This window comes from Anolis carolinensis, chromosome 3 (genome assembly GCF_035594765.1).
Source record: "Anolis carolinensis isolate JA03-04 chromosome 3, rAnoCar3.1.pri, whole genome shotgun sequence".
Classification (NCBI taxonomy): Eukaryota; Metazoa; Chordata; class Lepidosauria; order Squamata; family Dactyloidae; genus Anolis; species Anolis carolinensis.
In genome coordinates this window covers 233,417,073-233,435,838 of record NC_085843.1, presented here as the reverse complement: position 1 = coordinate 233,435,838, position 18,766 = coordinate 233,417,073, and the positions used below count along the sequence as shown (strand labels likewise).

The following is an 18,766-nucleotide window of genomic DNA, read 5'->3' as shown; positions in this document are numbered from 1 at the left end:
GCCCCTTCCTTTTCCTCCTCAGCCACTTAAGATTTTGGTCTCCCTCTGTCTATCTATCTATCATCTCTCTATTTCTCTATCTCTATCTATCCCATAATTCCAAATGTAAACAATAATAAACTAAAATAAAATGTAATTTTTTAAACAAAACCAAATTTACAGTAAGATGAAAAATAATGTTTATTTTTCTATGCGTCCGCAGTATTTATATTTCTCTTATTTTTTCTAATGGCGAAGTCTTGCAATGCGGAACTTGGTTCAATTGCACCATGGGTACTTTTGCACCATAGAGCCCATGGTAAATTTAGGCATTGAAAATGTCTATGGTGTCCCACTCTCCTTGATGCCCTAAGTGCACGTTTATTTTGCTTAATGGTTAATCCACCGCTGCTTGTCCATAAGAAGGGACTGTTGACTTTCCAAGCCCCTCAAAGCTGTCACCCATTTCCTCCAAAAACCAGGAGCCATATTCCCTCTCTTCTACAACTCCACTTGTCAAGAGAAGGGCTCCTAAATCAAAAACCAGATTGAAGAGAGATGGAGATATGCTGCCAATTAATAAAAAGAGACATGAAACGCAGGGTACAGCTACACTGACCACAGGAATGCAGTTTGAGACTGGCATTGAAGAAAGTGATTTTGCTCTGCACATACACAGGACATCCTGGAAGCCGCAGAGCACAGATGCAGATTAAGGGCTTTCTTTTGTGCACTTTGTGGATGTTCATTGTCTAGCTGACACAGTTTGAAGCTAACTTCAAACTGCATTAAATGGTCAGTGTAGAAGGGTTATTTTGGACCAGATTACCTCTTTTACTTTGACATGCAATCTTATGAGGATATGAGGAGGGCAAGAAAGCCATGCATTCCACTTTTTAAAAACATAATTACACTTGCACGTTATATAGAATATCAGAATACAGTAACAAATAACTATTTAGTATTCACAGTTCTGCGTTATCCCATCCTGTCCACCTTCCTGCCCCTCCTTAGGTCACAGACATTTACAAACTCCTTCCCGGTGAGTCCTCTAACTAGCAATTATTCTCTACTCTAGTATCTAATTTTCTTAATAATCGGCATATCTTACCATAGCCCAGAGTCACATCAGCCTTATGGTTGCTTTCTAAGTTTTCTAAGATCTACAGAGATACTCACAGAAACACCTCAACAAGCGAGAGTCCAAAAGTGGCAGGCTAAAACCCGGAACCTCAATCAGTGGCTGATGCTGGATGGGCACATAGAAGACTGGGCGACTTGGAAGGCACTGAACAGACTGCACTCTGGTACCACGAGATGCAGAGCCTAACTTAAGAAGTGGGGGCCACAAAGTGGAGTCCAGGACATGCGAGTGTGGAGAAGAGCAGACCACAGACCACATGCACAATGGAGGACCTTCTTACAGCAACACCAGAGGCACTCCAAGTGGCCGGCTACGGGTCAAAGGACATTTAGTATAGTGCCAAGTTGTTTTTTTAAACTTTGTGTTTTCAAATACATCACTTGTACCCTTGGTTCACTTTTGACACTATAAATAAATAAATACAAGAAAAAGTATGAGGTCTTTGTTGGGTAGATTCTTAAATAAGGAGGGAGGCAGCAATGCCACCTTGAGCCCATGAAAGGAAGGGAAACCTTAAGTGTCCCCAACTCATAAAAGGAGAGAGAAGAAGGCGGGGGCTCCTGGAGCGGCTCAGCGTTTCCTTCTGGACAGGGACCAGAGAGAGCCAGCCTGGCCGTCCTCAGTTGCTCCCCGGGCGGGGCGGAGCCGGTGGGCATCCATTTGGAGGGCCAAGGCGTGGCCAGGCGACCCGAGGAGGGGAAGGCGAGTGGGCAGCCCCCGGACGGAGTGGATTGGCTCGGAGCGGACGAGGAGGAGGGGAGGCTGTTCTCACGGGTCCAGCCTCCTCGAAGCCGCGATGGGGAGCCTGGACGCGCCATCCGCAGCGCCAGGTGAGTTCAGCCCCGCTTGCTTTTACCCCGAGCTTCTACAAACCCACTCGTGAAAAGATCGGGAGAGGGAAGGTCCTCTTCTTCCTTCTGAACTTTCCGCGGATGGGCTCCTCGAGGCTCAAGAGCTGCCGTGGAAGTTTGCGGGAGTCGGGAGATGGAAAGGCTGGGAGGCGGGCGAGGCGGGCCCAGGGGAGGGAGGGGGGGGGAGGGGAGGGAGGGCTGCTTTCTCCCCAATCCTTCCCTCCCTCCCTCCTTCCCTCTCGCTTTCTCTTCCCTCTCGCTTTTTCTCTCTGGCCCCGCATCTCGCTTCCTTCCTGCTTTGTGCTGCTCCGAGCCGCAGGTGAGAGCACTTGGAGGGCACCCTCATATGGGCTTTGTATGGGGCCAGGCAGCTTTGTCAAACTTTTCACCTTCGAGGAAGCCTGGAAAGAAAGTTTGTCTTGATATTATTGATATTGAAATACTGTTCAGGTCTTAGGGGACCCATGCCTAAAGTTGAGCCAACAATGTGATGCCACGGCTAAAAAAGCCAATGGGATTTTGGCCTGCATAAATAGGAGTCTAGTGTCTAGACCAGGCATGGGCAAACTTGGAAAGTACAGTAGAGTCTCACTTATCCAACATAAACGGGCCGGCAGAATGTTGGATAAGCGAATATGTTGGATAATAAGGAGAGATTAAGAAAAAGCCTATTAAGCATCAAAACAGGTTATGATTTTACAAATTAAGCACCAAAACATCATGTTATACAACAAATTTGACAGAAAAAGTAGTTCAATACACAGTAATGCTATGTAGTAATTACTGTATTTACGAATTTAGCCCCAAAATATCATGATATATTGAAAACATTGACTACAAAAATGTGTTGGATAATCCAGAACGTTGGATAAGCGAGTGTTGGATAAGTGAGACTCTACTGTAGTTTTATACAATACAGTAGACTGTCAGTTAACCAGCATCTCTGGGGATAGGTAGATGCCAGGCAAATGTAGTTTCTGGTTACTTGAAAGTTACTTTTTTTATCATGTCAGAAGCGACTTGAGAACATACTGCATGTTGCTTCTGATGTGAGAGAATTGGCCATCTACAAAGACGTTACCCAGGGGATGCCTGGATGTGTTACTTGGAGGCTTCTCTCATGTCCCCACAAGCTAGAGCTGACAGACAGAAGCTCACTTTGTCTCGCGGATTCAGACCAGCAACCTTCAGGTCAGCAGTTCACAAGGGTTTAACCCATTGCGCCACTGTGGCTCCTTAGAATTACTCTTAATGATAGGCCTAGTACTATAGCCTATACTGTAGCATACTATAAACTCTGTTTTGACTTGATATCCACGTTGAAGTACGGTAATTAAAAGCTAAGATAAAGACAAACAGAATGTAACATTTTCACAAACATTGATTTTATTTTGTATTATTATTTCTTAATTTTTTCTCCAGTTGTTTGAATTCCAGTAAACATAGAGTCTACTGCATATTTAATAATTTTTGGAGGAAGCAATGCACTTGTCTACATTGAACCATCAGAAAGCAAAGGTGCCACTATTTCAGCCACCCATGTGGACAATTTTAGAGCATTTTTGGATTTCAGAGTTTGGGATTAATGATGCTCTACCTATATTTTATCTGCAGCTCAAGACCCCCCCCCCCCCGATTTATCACAACTTTTTTGAGGAACTTTAGGGGTCTGTGGGAGCCCTGTTGAGAAGCCTTGCCTTAAATGGTATCCTTTGTATTACCTCATTTACTTTGGCATGCAGTGAGGAAGATGACCTGTTCTTGGGGTTCCTTTGACTCATTCTGTTGAGGAATCAGACAGAGCTGGCTTCTGGCATCAGCTTTTTAAGACATCGTGAAAAGGGAGCAAATTGTTCGCTGTTTAATTAATTGTTGCACCATTTTTACTATCAGGAAAGAGGAATTGCACTTCAAAACCAGTTTTGTGGCCTAGGAGGGTAATGTACTGGAAAGAAACAGGGATTTTATTTTCCGGAGTAGGGATGCTCACTGTGGGGTAGTAGTTACTTTGTTAGATGGGTGGGTCCAGGTTAAAGTCCCCACAGAGCCAGGAAACTTAGTGGGTGATTTTGGACCAGATTCACTCCTTCTCCTGTTTTAATATTGTATGCTTTATGTCGATGTTATCGATTGTTTTACTGATAATTGAGATTTTATTGGTATAATTGTTTTATTGTTGTATCATTGATATTTGATTGTTTTATCGGGCTAGGCCCCATGTAAGCCGCCCCGAGTCCCTTCGGGGAGATGGGGCGGGGTATAAAAATAAAGTTATTATTATTATTATTATTATTATTATTATTATTATTATTATTCTCTGACCTGTGATTTTGTGAGGATATCTATATGGAGGGGAAGAAAGCCTTGTATGCCCCCTTGAGCTCTTGGGAGGAAGGTGGGATATAAGTGTAACCAACTAGGTGGGGGAGTTTCTTTTTCATGTGCCCAAAACAAAGCCATGTCAGCTTTTAGGTAGGAGCCCCTGGTGGCACAATGGGTTAAACCTTGTGCCGGCAGGTTGGCAGTTTCAGTCCAAGGAGCGGGATGAGCTTCTTTCTGTCAGCTCCAGCTTCTCATGCAGAGAAGCCTCCCACAGATTGAGAAAAGCCTCCCACAGGATGGTAAACATTTAGGCGTACCCTGGCCAACGTCCTTGCAGAAGGTCAATTCTCTCACACCAGAAGTGACTTGCAGTTTCTCAAGTCGCTCCTGACATAGAAAAAAAAGCTTTTAGGTGTTTACCTATCATGGTTTGGATAAATGTTGTATGTTGTCTCTTATTCCACCCGCAGGAACAAAATGTCTTGAACTGCTTCTGTTTACGGGACCCTGGATTTGGGCTCCTGTGTCCGTCTTTATCGTAATCTGTGGGGAGGATTGACATAGAACATGGTAGTAGGACAATTCAGGAAGTTGCTCATTTTCCATGTCCTGTTCTGGCAATAGCACTAGTTCTGGTCGATGATCCTGGAATAACTCAAATTATCTCCAACAAAAATGTGGAGGTCAAGATGCTCTCTCTGAATATTTTTGTATTATCAAACAACTATTAAAAGAGAGATCATAAGGAGAGGTCTGATGACTCAATAATGAGTTCATGTTACAGAGGAATACAACCCAGCATGCGAAAAGAGGCTCTGTTTTAACATCAGACGGGTGCAAAAATGGCTTTGCTGGGCTGGAATTACAAGTATGCCCACTGACATGACTGCAACAGTCATGTTGGTATGCTGTGAAGAAAAGTAAATTTCCTTCATATTTCATAGAATCATAGAAATGGAGGAGACTAAAAAGACCATCCAGTCTAACCGCTTGCTATACAAGAATGTACAATTATAAAAGATAACCATCCAGTCTCTTTTTAGAAACTTCCAAAGGACACTTCACCACATTCTGTGGCACCATATTCCACTAATGTTTAGGTAGAATGGTTTTTCCTGCAGTTTCAGTTCATCGCTCCATGGATTGAAAAGCTTTTGCTTTGGAAAGCAAAATAAGTATAAAACAATTCAACAGAAAGTGTCAGCATACAACAAGTTTACATATATTTACACACTGAAATTTACATTACACTTGTGAGCACAAAACAAGCTTGCTCTGTCCTCAATATGACATCCTTTTAATGTCATGTCACCTCTTAACCTTATCTTCTCACCCAGCTCCCTAAACTATTTTTCATAGGAAATAGTTTCCAAACCTTTGATCATTTTGATCATTCTTCTCTGGACATGTTTCAACTTGTCAATATCCTTGTTAAGTTGTGGTGCCCAGAACTGGACATAATATTCCAGGTGAGGTCTGACACTATACTCTTAGTAATGCATCCTAGAATGGTATTGGCATTTTTAGCCGCTGAATCATATGTGACTCATGATCATGATTTTGACTCCTAGGTACCTTCCACACATGTACCGCATGTTGTCCATTCTAATGTCACCCATCCTATATTTTATTTTTATTTCCTAAGTGTAGCGTCTTTCATTTTTTTTCCTCTTGAAATTCATTTTGCTACTTTTGGGTCAGCTCTCTCATCTGTTAAGGTCATGTGGAATTTTTATTCTGTCCATTGTTATATTTCCTGTTCTCCTAAAGGTAAAGGTTTTCCCCTGACATTAAATTTAGTTGTGTCTGACTCTAGGGGTTGGTGCTCATCTCCATTTCTAAGCCGAAGAGCCGGCGTTGTTTGTAGACACCTTCAAGGTCATGTGGCTGGCATGACTGCATGGAGTGCTGTTACCTTCCCGCCAGAGTGGTACCTATTGATCTACTCACATTTGCATGCTATTGAACTTCTAGGTTGGCAGAAGCTGGGGCTAACAGAGGGAGCTCACCCCCTCCCCGGATTCAAACCGCCGACCTTTCGGTCAGCAAGTTCAGCAGCTCATTAGTGTTGTCTGAAAACTCGACACGCTCATCCTCTATTTCATCATCCTATTCATTTTTAAAATGTTGAATAGCACTGAGCTCAAGACAGAGCCCTGCGACACCTCACTAGTTATTTATCTCCAGGATGAAGTAGAGCTATTGGTGAGCACTAGTGCAAACCTTTGTAACCACTATTTTTCAATAGCTGATGGTTGACATGGTATTTGTGTGCATTTTCCTTATCATAATTTGAATATCATACCCTGGTATATGATGTCTCATATCCACACTCCAGACCACCTGGATTAACCACATTTTCCACCACATCCCATTGCTGACAAGGAAGTAGATGCACTGATATTTTTCAACTTGGTTTTTTCCTGGTTGGTTGCTGGGTTTTACTAACATATTAATATCTCTATTTGACTACAGGCAGGATAAACATCTCTCTGGGATCAGTGGGGAGAAGTCTTTCAAGTACTTTACATATCAGCAGAAGATGAAGAGATACCACTGAAGAGGCCAGTTCCCCATCTAGAGCAGTGAGAAGCAGGAATCTCTATGGCAGAAGACTCCTGAAAATCTTTGATGTCTTGCTAAACTTGTCCAGGACCTGTGACTGTGCTGTTCAGTTACCCTGCAAAGATGTCTCTGTCGAACTTCACACAGCCTCAATATGTACCACAACTCAGCAATTCAAGTGGCGGCCTTCAGGGCTTGTTCAATATGGTGCACTCTTTCCTGGGGTTGGTGCAACCCAACTCATTCCCAGAAGGTAAGACATATAGTGAGGGAGTGGGTTGTTGTGCATTTTCCGGGCTGTATGGCCATGTTCCAGAAGCATTCACTCCTGATGTTTTGCCCACATCTATGGCAGGCATCCTCAGAGTTTGTGAGGTATATTGGAAAACTAAGCAAGGGAGGTTTTATATATCTGTGGAAGGTCTGGGGTGGGAGAAAGAACTCTTGTCTGCTGGAGAAAAGTGTGAATGTTATTAATAGTGAGGGACTCTTGGTAATGCTTTATCAGCAAAGACTGCTGTGTAACAGAAAAAATGGGATAGATAATAGTGGAGTGTAGATTTGTTTTCTTTGTAGTGTGTAATTATTAACTTATTTTCTCTATTGCATTTTTATTCATGGACAGAACTAGGATAAATAGCAGAATGGGCAGGCAATCCCTTTGGAGCCCCTTACTATAACTCTGTAGGGACACCTAAAGCATTTATGGCAACTGGGACAGGTGTGATATTGGGGGCCTTGTTGCTGCCCCAACAAGAACCCACACCTGTGTACATACATTGCTGAAGGCTATATGTGGGAATTATTGCCTGTCAACACTACATGTGACACTTCTTACTTGCAATTCCCACTTGCTCTGTTAATTCAGAAGAATGATATCATTTACTCATTCAGTTGCTTCCGACTTTTCGTGACCTCATTGACCAGCCCACGCCAGAGCTCCCTGTCGTCCCTCGCCACTCCAGCTCCTTCAAGGTCAAGCCAGTCACTTCAAGGATACCATCCATCCATCTTGCCCTTGGTCGGCCCCTCTTCCTTTTTCCTTCCATTTTCCCCAGCATTATTGTCTTCTCCAAGCTTTCCTCTTCTCATTATATAGAAGAATGATAGATATATCCCCCCCCCTTAGGAATAAGGATCAGGTTGTACGAGGGTTGAATGAAAAGTAATGCCTCCACCTTTGTTACTTGTGTTTGGATGGGAATATTTTAATAAATCAAATGCAGAAATAATCCTTAGAATATGCTCTTTAACTACCACTGTTCACTGTTCACATAATCACCAGACAATTGGATACATTTCTGCTAATGATGAACAAGTTTTCTGAAGCTGTCATGGAAGAAGTCAACAGTCTGTTTCCGCAACCAGTGTCTCACAGTACCCATTGTGCACAGATCTTTCGATAGCCAAGCAAAGCAATAATGTAACCTACACATTCTTGTGAAATGCTGATTATGCTTGAAATTTCTCTCTGAGTGATACAACGATCATCCTGAATCAATCTGTCAACCTTTTGCTTGTGAAAATCGGTGGTTGCTGTCACAGGATGTCCAAGTCTTTGCTTGTCACGCAAGTCAGATGTTCCCACCTCAACATCTTTAAACTTACTCGCCCAACGACGCACAGTACTCACATCAACACAATCACCATAAACAGCTTGCATTCTCTGATGAATCTCCTTTGGGATGACACCTTCTGCTGTTAAGAATTCAATGAATGCACATTTCTTAAGTCGCATTGACTGACCGTCTGCGCAGGGGTCCATACTTCGCACTTCAACAATACAACCATTCAATGCTAAGGCTTCCCGCCAAGTGGAACTGTAGAGGAGAGTCTACTGAACAAGCCAGTACCTGCCACATACCTGTACTGCCATCTGTTGAGGAGTTACGCAGATGGAGGCATTACTTTTCATTCAACCCTCATAGTTCTCATAAGTTCCTCATCCAAATTCTAAAATCCATGTGGCTGAACTTCTTTCTTATGTGGCCAACCTCACATAGTGTTGGTTACAGAGTTTGCTGTAAGAAAAGAAGAAACAGGAGGGATCTAAGGAGGGACTCTGCAACTGTATCAAGAGCCTGTTCTTGCCAAAGAAAGATAAACAGATCTCTTGGGGAAAAGGTTCAGGAGTGCATACCGCATGAGATGTCCAAGCAAGGTGCCACTAAAAAGTAGTTTTCTGCATCACTTACCACAAGAAAGTGCCTCAGAGTGATTTGATGAGGCGACCTTACAAAATAAGATAGTCTGTAATATTGAGAAGTCCTTCTTTGTGGCTGCTCTAAAGCTGTGAACTGCTTTTCATAAGCCACTAGGAAGGTCATCTTTTTGTTCACCTTTGTCAGCGAAGACCTTTTTATTTAAACAGCGCTTTGGCTATTAACTGGTTGTTGCGGGATGATCTTTTAATGGATTGAGAGCTTTTGTTCCTTTATTCCCATAGTTATGCTTTAAATGATTTTAAATTGCTTTGAATTAGTACTGTTTTAATTGGATAATTTATTACTTTGAATCTTTTCCTATGATTGGGTTAGCTGTGTGTTTTTAATCTGTGTTATGCATTGGCTGTCATATTGGAGGGGAAAGCAATAGAAAATAAGTGTAGATAATCCAGTTTTTATTAATATTGAAAAGAGTGAAAGCTCTGTGTTTTCAAAGGTTTTCATGGTCAGAATCACTGGGTTGCTGTGAGTTTTCCGGGCTGTATGGCCGTGTTCCAGAAGCATTCTCTCCTGACATTTCACCTGCATCTATGGCAGACATCCTCAGAGGCTGTGAGGTCTGTTGGAAATTGGGCAAGCGGGGTTTATATATCTGTGGAATGTCCAGGGAGAAAGAACTGTTGTCTGCTTGAGGCAAGTGTGAATGTTGCAATTGGCCACCTTGATTAGTTGGAACAGGTATATTTTCTAAGTGTAACTTCAGCCAAATATACATATATTTTATATTTCTGGAGTGTAAGGAAAGGTTAATGCTCCTATGGTGTTTGTTTTGCTGTCTCTGCCCCTGTTCAAAAGATTCCACCTTTCTTTCTGTCGCTGTGACAATCGGATTTTGAAAAATTTGGCTTGTTGTGGAAACTGATTGGTGAGAAAGTGTCAGCGGAGAAACCTTCTCTGCACGATAACTCTTCCAGAAGTCGATTTCCTTTCTGAGGGGTAGATACCTCTTGTTTCCTGTTGTCTCAACCCTGTTCTTAACTATGAGTCATTTATAAATCAGATGTTTGTAACTTGACTGCCTGTATTTTTTTTTTTGTATGGCAGGGCCATTTTTTTGTTTTGTTTTACTCTGTGCCAAAATGTTTCATTCATCTCTGGATCCCACTTTCCTCTAGCATTTTTGAAGTCTTCTACTAAAAGGCTGGAGACTATCACAAAATTCCATAAATCATAATGGGTTCGTAATGCAAAACATGATGTTCCTCCCGCAGCTTCTCTTAGCCTGCATATAGATATTCATGGAAAAGAGTGTGCTCGCTTATTTTGCAGTGAGTTCTGATTCCCACTCTGTTTCCTCCTCATACATGCAAAAGCTGAGAACTGAATGACGATTGTTGCTGCTACTGCCATGGTTTAGCTAAAATGTTTTTCTTTGCTTTCCTTTTCAAGTGGCTGCATGCCTGACTTTCTGTTCAAATGCTTGTTTGGAACAAGACCCTCCTCTGAGATGGACACAGAACAATACAAATCTGGCATCTGCTGCAAGCCAAAAAAAACAGGTTGCCCCCGTTACAATCAAAGGAAGAAAAAGAATATGCCAGAACACAATAAGCGCACTTTCACATTTGATTCACGGCTAAAACTACACTACATACTTTGGCATACACCCATGGGGAGGGAAGAAGATCCTTATGCAATGACACACTAAAGTCGCGAGGCATAGCGATGCAAACATTTTGATTTTTAACGGATTTTTTAAAAAACGCTAGCCATTGTAGTTAAAGAGGAATGTCTGGAACATTTAATGGAAACATATTAAAGATCTTACAGCAAAGTGGCAAGCAATGGGAGTGGGGAAGATAAAGCTGAAATCCGATTGCATCCTTACTCAAGAGTAAATCCAAACAGAATTCACTGGAGTATACTTCTGAGTAAACATGGAGAGAGTTGAATTGCAGGTTTTGCTTATAAACTAAGCAAAGCTTTTCAAAACTGGCTCAGGTCTTTCAACATTTGAGGAAGGAAACATTACAGAATGAATGTACCCGGAAGATAAAGGGTAGAAAGCTTTTTATCTGCCAGACTCACGGAAACTGTATGAACTTTTTGCCATTCTGTTCATAATTTGGATTAAAGATTAAAAAAACACAGAAACACAGTCTCAGCAGGCTAAATCCCACCTTTGTCTTCAACGATGTCTTATTAGGGCAGGCAATTGATAGCTAAACTCTTTCATGGCACCACAGCAAAGTACTAGAAACCCACTGATTCCTTACTGTCCACTCCCCATGCCTTATGTGTTCTGTGACATTGAACCCAACACAAAACTTCATTAATAAGCACAAGAATGGCCTTAAGTGTGGAAGACATGGGCAGTTAACAGGGACACCAAGCTCAGGTTAGTGGTTGTGGATTTTACGAGGCATTCCCCAAGTTACAAACCTCCAATGTTTTGGCATAGTAAAATAAAAAAAATATGTCCTTGTCCTGCAACAAAAAGACAGACTGTCCCTCAACTACAAACATCAGACTTAGAAATGACTCATATTTAAGAACGGGGGTGAGATAACAGGAAGTGAGAGAAATCTACCCCTATGAAGGGAAATTTGTCATGGTTTGTCATGTGCAGTGTGTGTTAACTGGAAAATGAAGTGCATCAAGCTGATTGGCTGAGCCTGCAAAGACCTGGGGATTGATTTGATACTGTTTCTGTTCTGCTGCTGCAGAACCAGTTTGAGAAGTTTTTCAGTGCTGACTGAGTACTGCCAGTGAAAAGAGCAGTGTACTCAGAGAGGCCTTGCTATTTTGAGGCCTGTTTGCTGCTGAGAAAAGAGGGTGAAGAACTAGGACTGTATTCTTCTCTGAAGCAGATTCGTGGACTGAAAAAGGACTGTTTATGACTGTGGACTTCTGTAAGTGATCAGAGGGACCATTATAAATACTACTGTTTTTTATCTCTTGCAATCAGTAAAGTTCCTGTATTTTTGTTCTACAAACCTTAGTAACATGTTATTGTTCTGCAGGTGACTCTGGATCGCGGGCACACATAAGAGCTTCCATTTATCATCATCAATTTGTAACAAAATTCACTCCTGAAAGAGTTACCTCTATTGAAAGCTTTTTCACCAATCCTTGTTTCTGCAGCAAGCTAAATTTTTCAAAATCCAATTATCACAGGGACAGAAAGTGAGGTGAAATCTTTTGAACAGGGACACAGACAGCAAAACAAACATGACAAGGATATTAACCCTTTCATATGCTATTCAAAGCTAAAATATATCTTTTTGGCTGGAGCTACACTTAAAAACGTATCTGTTCCAATTTAAGAATAAACCAACAGAATCAATCTTGTTCGTAACAAATTCAGCTGAAGAACAAACCTACAAAACCCATCTTGTTCATAACTTGGGTACTGTCTGTATATATACAGATTTCATAATTTGGGCACTGCCTGTAGTACAAAAAAATTGATGGTGATACAGTTTATAAACCTCTCATGGTTGCTGTGGTGGCAGGGGTAATGCTTTTTTTAAAGTGCACAATATGTATGAAGTAAAAAAAAAAAAGATTTCACATGGGTTGAACTAGCTTCACCTATTTTCTCATGCCTGATTGCCCAAACCTACCATGTCTCCAATAAAAAATGAGCCAGGTTGACTGAAAAATACTGGAAATAAGTTAGAAGAGGACATTACCACACTGGGTGATTCTAATTGTCTTGCAGGTTGAATTTCTGTAAGGCTAATGGCTCTACATCAGTACTTTACGTATTGTCAACATGAATTCAAAGTGTGCTGTTCCACACAGTTGAAAGGCTGCAACTAATTTCATTCTTAAACATAATGTTCCTATTTTCTGAAGTGGAAAGTGAGGACTTGGAGATGGTCAAAATTCGTAAGTAGCAGTCTGAGAACAAGGCTAACAGGGATCTTAGAGCCTAGTAAAGCTAGGCAGTGGACATGCAGAAGTAGTCAAAATTCAAGGCCTTAAAAAAAAAGTCAAAGCTTTCGAAAGTTTTGGAGTGCAATAGGCAACAAATATTAAGAGAAAGCAATGATCACAAGTGGTTAAAGGTTACTTACGGAAGAAAAAAGGAAGCCAAGTCTGTAATATACTGGGCCAGACTGATGTATAAAGATCATTCTGTTAGCTTTTCTAGGCTGGAATTGAAGCATTGAAGTTACATGCAAGAGTAACTACAGCTCACCAGAGACCTCTGATATAAGTTCTCTTTCTGAGGCCCTTCTACACTACCATATAAAATCCAGATGATCTGCTTTGAACTGGATTATATGGCAGTGTAGACTCATATTATCCAGTTCAAAGCAGATCATGTGGATTTTATATGGTAGTGTAGAAGAGGCCTCAGAAAAAGAACTTATATGGCAGTGTAGAAGGAGCCATGATGGCGCAATGATTTAAACCCTTGTGCTGGCTGAACTGCTGACTTGAAGGTTGAGTTGCTGACATGAAGGCTGGTGGTTCGAATCTGCAAGATGGGGTGAGCTCCCATCTGTCCGCTCTAACTTGTAGGAACATGAGAGAAGCCTCCCAGCAGGATGGTAACACATCCGGGCATTCCCTGGGCAACCTCTCCGTAGACAGCCAATTCTCTCACACAAGAAGTGATTTGCAGTATGTTCTCAAAAACTGCTTTGATAATCTGGATTATATGGCAGTGTAGAAGGGGCCTCAGGCTACCTCAGACCAACGAACCAAACACCCAACCAAAACTTGCTTTCTCCAGCCGTGTGTGTGTGTGTGTGTGTGTGTGTGTACATGCTTGTTTCATCCTGTGCAATAGTGGGAATGGTGCCTAGGTTCTGATCTTGGATACAATTCTTGTGATACAACTCAAGATGTTGAATCATTGTAGGAACAGTGATTGCATGTTGACACTTGTTCAGTTTGTGGTGAATTCCACAACCTAACCTTTGTGACCTTCCTGCTATTTTCTGTTCTTCCTTTCAGGTTTAAACAGGTAGGCTCCTAACATCCACGTTTTGGTTACTTAGAGATTAAGTAATACTACTGTGAACTGAGCCCCGGTGGCAAAGTGCGTTAAAGCACTGAGCTGGAGACCAAAAGGTCCCAGGTTCAAGCTCCAGGAGCGGCGTGAGTGGCCGCTGTTAGCTTCAGCTCCTGTCAACCTAGCAGTTCGAAAACATGCCAATGTGAGTAGATCAATAAGTACTGCTCCGGCAGGAAGGTAACGGCGCTCCATACAGTCATGCCGGCCACATGACCTTGGAGGTGTCTACGGACAACGCCGACTCTTCGGCTTAGAAATGGAGATGAGCACCAACCCCCAGAGTCGGTTACGTCAGGGGAAAACCTTTACCTTTTACTGTGAACTACCCAGCATTAGTTTACTGGTGTTGCTTTTGATGTTCAGAGCACTCACGTTGGAATTAAACTTTGATTGAATATTTTAAAATATATCCTCCCACTCTGATTTATATATTGTTGTGTGCTATAAGTCATTTCCAATGTATGGCAAGATTTGTTTGAAGAGGGTACCATTGCTTTCCTCTGAGTCTGAGATAGTATGACTAGCCTAAAGAGGGTTATGTGCCCCAGCAGAGATTTGAACCTTAGTTTCCAGAATTGTAGTCCCATGTTCAAATCACTATATTACATTGGCTGATTCATTTTATTATTATTTTAGATGTATATTACCTTTCTTGCAATAATTTCAAGGTATCATATATACATACATGTATCCCTTCTTTCCACTTTTTCCTTGTAAGAAACCAGTATAATGTATTCCAGGTTGAGGAAGTGACTGACGCAAAGTCACCAAGAGAATTCATGGCTCATTGAGGCCTTGAACCTAGATTTCCTAAGTCCCAGTCTAGCACTTGGTAATGCTTACCAGTTTATTTTCAGTCCAACACCTGATGACACTATGTCTTGGGATTATTAGCCATCACTGTTATTGTTTTGATCCCATTTACAATCTTTATTCATTTCTTCATTCTGGTCACATTTGCAACCTTTATTCCCACCTTCAGATCAGTTATTTGCAAGTTAAATATTATTAAGTTGCTGTGGGTTTTCCGGGCTGTATGGCCATATTCCAGAAGCATTCTTTCCTGACATTTCGCCCACATCTATGGCAGGCATCCTCAGAGGTTGTGAGGTCTGTTGGAAACTAGGAAAGTAAGGCTTATATATCTGTGGAATGCTCAGGGTGGGAGAAAGTACTCTTGTCTATTTGAGGCAGATGTGAATATTGCTATTAGCCACCTTGATTAGCATTGAATGGTCTTTCAGCTACAAAATCCTGGCTGCTTCCTGCCTGGGGAATCTTTTGTTGGGAGGTGTTAGTTGTCCCTAATAGTTTCATGTCTGGAATTCTCCTGTTTTCTGAGTGTAGTTCTTTATTTACTGTCCTGATTTTAGAGTTTTTAAAAAATAATGGTAGCCAAATTTTGTTCATTTTCATGGTTTCCACAGAAATGCTGGACCACTCTAACAACCACCATGTCAGACTACACAGAGAAGCCATTGAAATCTATAAGCATGTGGACAATTTTAACAGAAAGGAGGAAATAATGAAAATGAACAAAATCTGACTACCAGTATTAAAAAAACTGTGGACATTCCAGACATTTGAACCTCACTTGCCTAGCTTCCAGAAAACTCATAGCAACACAGTGGTTCCAGCCATGAAAGCCTTCAACAACACGTTAAATATCCCAAGAGATGATGTACTGGGTGAGATGCAGGGCCGTAGCCAGAAAAAAATTTCGGGGGGGGGGGGGTTAACCCCTAGCACACACCCCTCCCCACTACAAACCTGTCAATATCTGCTTGAAATAGTGCCTGGAGGGACTCTTAATGTTTTGTGTCTCATAGACTTAGCATGGGGATTTGGTTAACCAGTTAAAATTCATGAGTAAACCAGGTTTTTTTTTATAACCTGAAAAATTTCGGGGGGGGGGGGGGTTGGACCCCTAACCCCCCCCCCCCTCGCTACAGGCCTGGTGAGATGTTAGACATGCCTTTTTGCCAAAGTGGGCAAGTATTCCTAGGGTCTCCTGTACAGAAAAGTAACATTTTCAAGCTCTGGGGATGGGGCACATACAGTTAGGAAAATGGGACTGCCCTTGGTAAGGCAGTAAGAGTTAATAGGTTCTCACTGGGAGCTAGAACAGGTCATAATGTTGGTTTGCGGATTGTTTTTTTCATTTTCATAGGAAATGCACTCTTGGGTACCAATATTTCTGGTTACACTAAGGGAACTGCTCCAGCTTCTGTCAATGATTAACATAAAAATTTCCATGTAGCAGGTTTCCAAAGACAAAACATAGAATGTGTGGCAGGGGGAAGGGTAGGACCGATAGTAAGAAAATGTTGCAGTGGGCACAGAAATGATGTGAAGACACAATTGAACAGAAGGACAGAGGTGCTACCAACAAAGTTCTCTGTATTTCTGCTTCACATTATAAGGTTTTCGAAGTTTGCTCAGGGCTTGTCCAGACAGTACCTTTATTCCAGGAGCTCCCACATCAAAATGGAGGGTGGCCAAATGCTATCCCCTGAAAACACAGGAGGAATCGCTACAAATGGCAAAAACCGAGATATTTTCAGGTGCAATAATATTCCGGTTTTGGCTAGAATATGCGGATATTCAAATCTCTGAATGTCCCTACACTCCAAATATATTGGATTTTTAATATTGGTTTGTTCCCAGGTTATACATGTCAGTTCCTGATTGGTTGTATTTTAAAATTATGGCAACAGTTGACTAGAGGGTGAAAACTTTATCCTGGCAAGAAAAACTTCGTCCTCCACACATTTAATGAAGTTTGGGACACACAAACAAAGGTTTTGCCATATAATCAACTTTCCCCATGTTTTTATGCAAAAGCAATCAGGAACAGACATGTACAGCACCCCGTAGTTCCCAGACACAAGTACACGGCCAAACTTGTCTACACAGATAGCCACACAGCCTATCCAGGAATAGAACTTATACGATGATTAGCATATTAACATCTTAAGTTTCTTTTAAAAAACCAACATCCATGGTGGATGTCCCACGGCAGCCATCTTGGAGGCTGCAAAATCTCAGGACCAAGCAGCAAGTGTGGACGACAGAGGGAGAAAATCCGGGTCTATGTGTGGACCCCATCTCAGGTCTTGGGATTTTTTTGCCCCTGACTAAAACCCATGATTTGGTGCTGTCTAGAAGCGCCCTTAGTGATCCATGGGATTATTCTACTCAGTTGGACTGGGTTTTGGATTTTCTTGATCTTTCATGATATGCTTTCTTTGTTTCTGAGATTGAACTTCCCAGTTTCCCTAAAATTGCTATTTTTTGCAACTAAAAGTTCACCTGTTGTTGATTTAAAGTGGTCAAAGAGTCTCATTTGGCTGCAGGTCTTAATTCAGAAAGCAGAAGACCCTGTGTTCAAGCATGACCACTCCCCAGCCTGAAAGCCATGACCGATCAGTTGCCGCATTAGAGGTTCAGGCTAAGTTAGTTCTGTGATTAATAGGTTGTGTGTAGACTTGCTGCTTTATTATTAATTCATATATCCCAGAATTGGGCTCTGAACACTGTATGTGCAATGCAGTTACTCAGGCTGGTTCCTGTATTCCAGCTATGGCTTAATCAGTGCTGAACAGAAGGCCAGTGTTAAATATTTCCCACATCTTTTGTTAGAACAAGAATTTGTCCTTTCTGTAAATGGCTTTTATGACTCATATTTAGATCATATTTCATGATAGCATGCAGAGTGTAAACACTGTATTCCCTTCTTAAATTCTGAGCATTTAGACTATCAGTTCTTTCACTTCAAGATACTTCCTTTGTCTTTGCTAAAGATTATTGCAATCCAGTTTTTCAATTTACTCGTAATCTTCCATATCTTTTTTTGGTAGAAGGGTAATACTACTCTGCTGAATCCTATTTAGATCCTATTCCAGTAAGGCGTGTACATTTTCTCCAACAATGTTGGCATGAGTCCAGTCAGTTTCCTCTTCTTACATTTGAAAAAATTCCCATTCTTTTTATGCTTGCAGTATAAATACATGATGGTACAGAAAAAGTAGAAACAACCCCAATAAATTATAAACACTTTATATTACTTATGTAACCCCATTCCTAAAATTAATTTCTCTCCACTAAAAAAAAATTAAAATTTTCTTTCCACCTTCCAACCCAAAGACATCTCTCTGAAAAAGTCACCATCTTTTCACTGTTGAGTGTAATATATATAGCAGGATTGTGCATTTGTATGGAATTGCTATGCGTTTCTGTATGCTCCATTCGTATGGCCCCACTTTCGTTTTCGGGTACTGCACCTATACAAATGGCGTTTTCGAAAAGGTCTGAAAAAACCCCCAAATATTTTCATGTCTGCTAGGGCTGCAGACTCTGGGAAGCACAGGTGCTTCTCTCTCCCCCCCCCCCCCCCCCCCCGCCTTAACTGTGTAAAGCAAAGGAAAAAAACCTTACTGTAACTCCATCGATGTGTGTGGACACTGTGCATCGCTGGTGCTCCATGCTCCGCTTCAGGGTCTGGCGCTCAAGTAAGTGGAGCGCCGAGTAAGTTGCGTTATTTCGGAGCTCCGTTTCAGGGCCTGCTGGAAGGTTTGCTTGCCAGACGCAGTCTTTTTCCAAGGAGAGTGCATGTGGCGAGCAGGCACAAAATGGCCACGTGAGCCACACCCTGAAGCAGACTGCCAAATGCCAAGATGTGGCGTTCAGAGCTCCGCTTCATTCTGGG

General features: G+C 41.8%; 1 protein-coding gene and 1 long non-coding RNA gene across 3 annotated transcripts in view; one reads left to right on the top strand and one right to left on the bottom strand.

The window, feature by feature from the left end:
- Positions 1–1,777: 1,777 nt before the first annotated feature.
- Positions 1,778–18,766, top strand: part of LOC103279682 (prominin-1-A) — a 60,765-nt gene continuing 43,776 nt past the window's right edge. The window contains exons 1-2 of one of the 2 annotated variants that reach the window (XM_008116064.3): positions 1,778–1,953; positions 6,772–7,114. In XM_008116064.3, coding sequence (XP_008114271.2) covers positions 6,985–7,114 — 130 coding nt within the window. In that variant the 5' untranslated portion in view covers positions 1,778–1,953; positions 6,772–6,984. Of the gene's footprint in view, positions 1,954–2,226; positions 2,294–6,771; positions 7,115–18,766 lie in introns of those variants that run through there. The other variant, XM_008116065.3, reaches the window with a different exon arrangement.
- Positions 5,968–18,753, bottom strand: LOC134297798 (uncharacterized). The gene is made up of 2 exons (XR_010004670.1): positions 18,496–18,753; positions 5,968–8,882 (listed from the first exon to the last, which is right to left on the bottom strand). It is a non-coding gene; the product is annotated as an uncharacterized LOC134297798 (long non-coding RNA).